This window comes from Arachis hypogaea, chromosome 1, assembly GCF_003086295.3.
Source record: "Arachis hypogaea cultivar Tifrunner chromosome 1, arahy.Tifrunner.gnm2.J5K5, whole genome shotgun sequence".
In the NCBI taxonomy this organism is placed as follows: Eukaryota; Viridiplantae; Streptophyta; class Magnoliopsida; order Fabales; family Fabaceae; genus Arachis; species Arachis hypogaea.
The window spans coordinates 28,526,334-28,533,389 of NC_092036.1; the positions used below are offsets into that span (position 1 = coordinate 28,526,334).

Genomic DNA, 7,056 nt, shown 5'->3' on the forward strand with positions numbered 1-7,056 from the left:
CTCAATCTCCTCTATCATATTTAGCCACAAAAATCACATTTTAGGCTTTCTAGAATAAATTCTCATTTATGGGTTAATTAGCCGTTAATTAACCGGGTTTTACATTATGATTAATGACTAGGATAGAAAACCTTGATTCTCAATCATTGCCATATATAAATGCCTCTTTTTAGTATTTGTTATCTTTAGTTGTTTGATTTACTTTTATTGTCATTTTAATTTCTTGTTATTTAGATTGCAGTCTTCTCATATGAAAACCCTCGTAAAACGCATAATCAATAATTGAGCATTCGATTGTAATTCCTAGGGAGAACGATCAGGAGGAATACTCTTGGTTATTTTTATTGGGTTGAACTTGTGACAACCAAACTAAACTTTGATTGTGAGAGTTTGTCGGTTTGGACTATACTAACAACGGAATTACTTTGTGAAATTCCTAACCGGCAAATTTCCTCACATCAGTCTGCTATGGGGCTGAGTCTTGATTCAAAATCCCTAATTTTGGGGTTGATTGAAGAAAGAGAAGAGAAGGTTACAGTTGGTTCAAGAACCAAGAAGTTGACTTTGAAGAAACCCTCGCCGCACCGTGACTCAGAGCAAGATACAAAAAGGAAAATGATTCTCATTAGAGCTCAAGAAGAGAGAACCAATGAGAGAGCAAAGTGTGTAACCTTACAAACTGAGTTTGAAGTCTTGGAAGCATTGCACCTACATTAAAGGGAGCACTCCGCCAAGATGAAGAACAATATTTTGAGTTCAGAAGTTGGGTTCAGCGCATAAAGTCAAGGCTGTGAATCATCATCTCCTTTATAGTTTACTGTTTGTATTTCTGCTTCAATGATGTATCTTTCTTTGTTTTCTTTGAGTGGTAAAAGTCAAGAGAGGCATTGAGTAAAAGCCATTGAGTGAAAAAGGTTGAAAGAAACACTTGAGAGAAAAACCAAGAGTGAATTCAGATTTTTTTTTTTGGTTGTATTTTCCTTTTGTGTCTTGTACCTGTGAGGTAACCCTTGCTAAGTTAGGTAAGCACTTAGTGTGTCAAGTCTAGGTAGTTACATAGCCAAGTCAAGTTTGTGTTGAAGCTTGATGTGTCTTTGATAGGATTAAGTTGAGTCCTTGGGATTAGTGATGTAATACTCGGATAGATAGTGAAAATTTTACCAACGTTGTGGTGGAGACTGGATATAGGTTGCATTGCACTAGACAACTGAACCAAGATATATGACTGTGTCATTCTTTTCTTCTCCAGTCTAATTCTGTTTTCACAATTTATGAGACCAAATGAAATTGTCTCCTGCTGTTCTACATAATCTGTTGCGCAGACCAAACAAAAGCTACTTAAAGGCTTTATTAATCAAATAAAAAAAATGTCATATATTCAAACCCCCTTCTCTAAACCATCAAGAACCTTCATTAAATTTTTAGAATAAGGTTTGCTTGACATGATTTGCAGCTCATATATATGACTCACATTGGAGCATATATACAACATAAGAACAGAACTAGGAGTTGTTCTTGTTTTTTGTTTGTTATATACATATATAAAATACAAACTTCCTAATGTGTTCATAACATTTCTTCGGCAGATAAGTGCGTGGTGACGTTTTCCTTGCAAAATGCTTGCATCATAATGAGAAAGACAAGTTAACTCTTATTGTATATGCAGTCCAACTTCTTAAGATTTTTTGCCAGCACCACAATTTTACTCTTATTAGTAGCAAGCATTTGAAAGGATTAAGGATTCACAAGAGGAAAGATATGGGAGAAAAGATATTTAATTTGGAATGATAAACGCCTGCTACTTCCATAAGTGTAATTTTCAATTGAAGGTGACGATTGTGAATTTGTTGGGGAGTCCAAAATATTCCCTAGATTGCTCATAGCCCATACAAAATAAAACTTGATAAATTAAAGAAATAAACTTAAAATTGGTTAAGGTGATAAGTATACTTATTTTTTAAGAAATAAAAAAAATTGCTGAAAGATCCCTATTCTTTGCATGTAAGTTGGTTGAATTTATGATTATAAGATTTAAATGGAAAATTTATCATAAGAGAATTCAAATATCAGTGATTTAATAATAAAAAAAAAAACACTTGACATGATAAGAGGGCTGTTGGAAATAATAAAAATTGAAAAGTATTGGATTAATATGATTTAATTTTTTATTTTTTATTTTACGTAAAATATTGACCCTTACTATTGTTTTTACTTTATTATATTTATGCATTATATATAAACAAACCGAAAGGTTGCTTGTTGTAATAAGGAAAAATATGTTGGATGCTGTACGAAATGAGCTTGTATGCACATTCTGCAACTGTAATGAGATATATGTTTTTTTTTTTATTATTGTTTAAGCACTCACTCGCTGCTAAAAGTGGGAGAATACAGTTCCAAGAACAATAGTAATGTAAACAAGAAAAAAACACTACAACACCTTATATGTATGCGCATTTTTTCTTCTTTTTCTTTTTCCTTTTTGTTTTCGTTTATTTTTTTTCTTTTTTTTTTTCTCTTCATTTTGTTTTTGTTGTTCCAATTAGTCGTATCCAAAAAGGATGAGCTAAATCCTAATTAGATGTTGATAAAGTCTGCAATACATATCCAATTCTCAATTAACATAGTTTGCGTATCTAAAATTCCAATGCAAGTCAATATCAGCATTAATAACCATAGAATAAACCCTTGGTAGTTTCTTGCTGATCAAATCTTCACCTCAAATTCATTTTGAAAATATCTATTGGGATCTTGGACCAGATGTTATATTGTTGAATCAAACACATCAAATTGATTACTTACCTTTTTGTGGCCGTATTGGACCTTTTCTGATTCCAAAAAGGCATCTTTAAAAATTATTGACATGTCTAAAGCTCCATATACAAACACATGTCATCATATATCTTATATTATTATTATCCAAAGTAACTTACATTAGACTCAAAAAAATTTAACCTCTGATCTTACTTAATGGCTATGAGACTAATGTAAGTTTTTTTAAATGCATATGTTTTTTTATGTACATTTTATTTAAGGTGAATTTTATCATAATTTTTTGTAAAGTAACATGTAATTTACTTTAGTGTGATGTATCATTTTTTAATTGGTTATTAAGTTAACCATAGTTAAATTATTTTATAATTAAATTAATTTTTAAAATAGATAATTATGAAATTTTTTAAATTATTAAAAATTAAAATATGACTTTTTTTCAAATCATTTTCAAAAGATGTATCATAGTCCTTAGTAATAGCTTTCAATCTTTGGCTCCTCTCCCACTCCTTTATCCTCATCACGCCTCCTCAAGTAGCACCGCTTTGTTGAATGTAATTAAATTATAAGCTAACTGAATAACTAAAAAAAACTAATAGGTAATTTCAAGAACGCAAAGAAGAAAAAAACCAACCTGTCCAAGCATGACAAAACAGACTCTGGCCAGCGGTGACTGCAGCGACGGACGAGGACGCGACGACGAGAGACGCACCGAAGTAAGGAGATGCGACGACACCGAGCAGGGAAGCCACAGATGCGATGGTGCAGTGTTGGAGACGCATCGGAGCTAACGAGACAAATCAGAGGAGTCCGCGATCGTGACTTTTGGACCCTAGAGTTCGGCCGTTCGAGACTTTAGGAGAGGCTGACTGGTGAGGAAGAGTTGCTGATTGACATTGAGAGAGAACGATGAAGAAGAATTTAGGATTAGGGCCATAGTTAACGTGATTTAAAAAATTAAAAAAAGAATCAGTTTCTAATGTTTTAATAAATTATACATTTATCCCTACCTTTTAAAAAATTAATTACAATATAATTTAATTATAGTTAAGATAGTAATTCAAATTAAAAGTAAATATCCAATTAAAATATAACACATTATAAAAAATAATTTACATATTATTTTAAAGAAGATCGGATAGAATTCAACTTTATTTAATATTAAAAAAGCACTCATACTTAAAATCTTAACATAATAGTTATTTATACACCCAATCTAAATCAAAATAACCCCCCCCCCCCCCCAAAACACAAAAACAAACAAACAAATCAATCACGCAGAGAAAAGTAACTCCATAAAATGTGGAGAGTTCCCTCTCTCATAATATGGTACTCTTTACAAAGTCTTTATTCTTATGGCCAACAACATGTAACTAGCAAAACCAAGATAGTAGAGTCTCTGTATCATTTAACTTTGCTCTATATATAGTTTGATTTAGTTGCTGAACTTCTGCTCTGTGATGCTTGTTGATGCCTGCATAATTCATAAATTCGGTAACACATTGTAAATCATTGTTTATAATAGCAAAATTTTCACATCACATAAGCAATTTTTTTCCTCATTCCTTTTAGGTTTAAGATTTAAGAATTAAAATAATTGCTAATTTGGATATAATAGTATATTAATAACTAATTTTTGCTTATCCAAGACAAGAAACAAATTTTCACAATAGTCCGTTAAATATCTTTAAAGCAGAAGAAATTTAAGATGTGTTTAGTTTATATTTTTATATATTTTTTAATATTTTTTATTTTTAGAATTTTATAAAAAATAAAAAATAGTAGATAACTAAAAATAAAATTTAATTGTTTTTACTGGATTTTTTTTACAAAATTAAAAAAATAAAAAACTAAAAATAAAATAAAATATAAAAACACAAACCAATTGAAATAAAATAAATATCAAATGAAAAATAGAAAATTTACATAATTTGAACTGACCCCAATTGAAGTTACAAAATTGCAAACTGCACATTTAACAGATGTTGCTCCATATTGGTACATCAGTAGCATCCTGCAGCTGCCACAATTGACATGTGCCACCTGATTTGCTGCATTGTCACAATTTTGTTGTGCAAAACTTCTTAGACTTGATTTAGGAAAGTTTTTTAAAGAGATGTGTACATTTTTTAAAGCAGAAACTTTTTATTTTATATTTGACAAATAAAAAAATTATGTAGTTGTTTTAAAAAATAGAAATACTTTTAAAAGTATCTAGCATAATATTTTTTAAAAATAATTTGTGTTTATTAAAACTAAAAAATCTAATATAACTTTAATTTTATATGTTATTTAATATCTAAATTCCCTTTTTTTTTTCAAAACTCCATAGATGTCTATTATAACTTTAACTTTAACTTCATATGTTTGGAAAGCTATTGAGATGCTATGCTAGTAGACTTGTTCAATAACTACCTTCCATGGCTAGATTCACAGTGTGACAGCATGAGCATTGGACACTTGTTGCGCCACGGATGTACATTAGTAATGTATGGCAGCCTCCACAGATTAACTGGGCCATTTCCGTTCCTGTTAATCATTAGTAACATGAAATTAGAGTTTCGATCATTTAAAAATTTAGAATTTAATATAAGACAAATAAAAAACGTTTATGCAAAAAATTCACAAAAACACAGAAAAAATTCTGGTATAAAGAACAAATTAAAAATATAATTATTCAAGTATCTCTTTTAATCAACTTAAGTTTTTTTAAAAAAAAAATTCATCGACGTTAATATAAAATCATTCATAACAGAGGAGGGTAAGCGTGGAGAGAAGTGAGAGATACCGGGAGGCGGCACGGCGGTGACTGCATTGCAAACAGCACAGCAAACAGAGGAGGCTCCAACCGGATAGAGCAAAAGGTTTCTACAGCCAGAACACACAAGTTGACTCTGTTGACCTGCTTGCCAAACCCGATTGATTTCAACTTAAGTTGTTAAAGACAATTTTCAATTATCAAATGGCCAAACTAATTACACATTCGCTCTTAGCAAATCTTCATCCCAATTCCATTTTTTGTGTTCCTTTAAGTTTCCTTACACCATCAAAATCAAAATTAGACATGAAGAAAAATCCAACGAGGCACACATGAAGAAAAATTAAGATACCATTTGCGGATGGAGGAGTATGTGGAGCCGGTGGTGTTGGATAAGGAGCAAGTGGAACTGGCATTATAGATTACAATACTTTTAATAAATAAATAAAGAAAGAAAAAAAAGTATTATATATTATCTTTCTCTGCCAAAATCTACATAGAGAAGAAAGCAGTTTCTTCCATTTTATTTTGTTTCAACTCCTGAAAAGTAAAGAAACAAACATTTGTACATATTATCAGGTATGCGCTGCACATGGTCGATGGAACAAAAGAAAAGGCTTGGAAAAATAGAGTGAGAAGAAAGGGGAACCTGTGAAACAGAAAGGGTGGCAGCAATTCAACAGAAAGAAATAGAAGAAGCAGATATAATATAAAGCAAGAGTCGATGCATGAGAAGAGGGTTTTATATAGGGAAACTAGAGTTCAGAAATAGATCAGAGTAGTTTATGGCCCTTTCAACTAGTACTAGTATTTATTAGATGGTGGTATCATATAATAATTTTAAAATAAAATACATTTTCCTTTGATTTGGCAACTTGCTTCAGATGAGATATAATCAGGAAAAAGAGAAGTATATACGTGGATATTGGAAAGATTATGTGTCTAGTTTTATTCTCAAAAGACTAAAAGCGTAAAATAATACGTTGTTCAAGTAGGGATGATTTTGCGTCGGCCGAATTGGAATGGAACGGATACATGTAGGGTTACATACTTTATGTTTAAGATATTTCTCTTATCCAATTTTATTAGTTAATTAATTAGGGGTGCAGACAATTAGTATAAAAAAAAGCTCATTAGAAAAAAAGGATCGAGTCTTTCTTTTTTATTTTTTATTTTGGAAGGAAGGTAAATTCAAATTTTTATGAGAAATAATCAGAATTAAATTAAAAAAATATCTAAAATTTGAAAAAAAAAACATCTACAACTAAACAAAAACAAACATCTAAAATTATTGTAAAATAAATATCCAAATACTAATAAAAAGAAATATTTGAAACGTAACAAAAAAAATATCCAAAATCTAATAAAAAAAATATCCTAAATTATTTTACAAAACCATGACCACAGACCTTTTTAGGTCACTTTTTAAAATCGTGACCATAGATCCCTTTAGGTCACCTTCCAAAACCATTATCATAGACCTTTTTAAGTAATATTTTTTTAATAACCGTGACCATAGATTTTTT

The 7,056-nt window shown here is 30.4% G+C and overlaps 1 protein-coding gene and 1 long non-coding RNA gene across 4 annotated transcripts; both read right to left on the reverse strand.

Moving 5' to 3' along the window:
- Window positions 1–3,201: 3,201 nt before the first annotated feature.
- LOC140173421 (uncharacterized) lies at window positions 3,202–3,659 on the reverse strand. The gene is made up of 2 exons (XR_011862175.1): window positions 3,407–3,659; window positions 3,202–3,315 (listed from the first exon to the last, which is right to left on the reverse strand). It is a non-coding gene; the product is annotated as an uncharacterized lncRNA (long non-coding RNA).
- A 250-nt stretch (window positions 3,660–3,909) lies between these two features.
- On the reverse strand, window positions 3,910–6,394 carry LOC112801114 (protein LOL1). 3 transcript variants are annotated; one of them, XM_025843667.3, is made up of 6 exons: window positions 6,180–6,394; window positions 5,883–6,070; window positions 5,561–5,674; window positions 5,188–5,301; window positions 4,714–4,823; window positions 3,910–4,246 (listed from the first exon to the last, which is right to left on the reverse strand). In XM_025843667.3, the coding sequence occupies exons 2-6, from the start codon at window positions 5,944–5,946 to the stop codon at window positions 4,208–4,210; spliced, it is 441 nt and encodes a 146-aa protein (XP_025699452.1). In that variant the 5' UTR covers window positions 5,947–6,070; window positions 6,180–6,394; the 3' UTR covers window positions 3,910–4,207. The 3 variants fall into 3 exon arrangements, with proteins under 3 accessions (XP_025699452.1, XP_029153905.1, XP_025699461.1); XM_029298072.2 differs by having other exon boundaries at window positions 4,699–4,823; XM_025843676.3 differs by lacking the exon at window positions 4,714–4,823.
- Window positions 6,395–7,056: the final 662 nt, after the last annotated feature.

What these genes read in the sequence shown, in the direction of transcription:
- LOC112801114 (XM_029298072.2), bottom strand. Translation starts at nt 5,946, where the DNA reads ATGCCAGTTCCACTTGCTCCTTATCCAACACCACCGGCTCCACATACT. An exon ending in TACTCCTCCATCCGCAAATG is followed by an intron (nt 5,675 to 5,882) that starts GTATCTTAATTT and finishes TTTGGCAAGCAG; the next exon opens with GTCAACAGAGTCAACTTGTG. An exon ending in CACCGCCGTGCCGCCTCCCG is followed by an intron (nt 5,302 to 5,560) that starts GTATCTCTCACT and finishes AATGATTAACAG; the next exon opens with GAACGGAAATGGCCCAGTTA.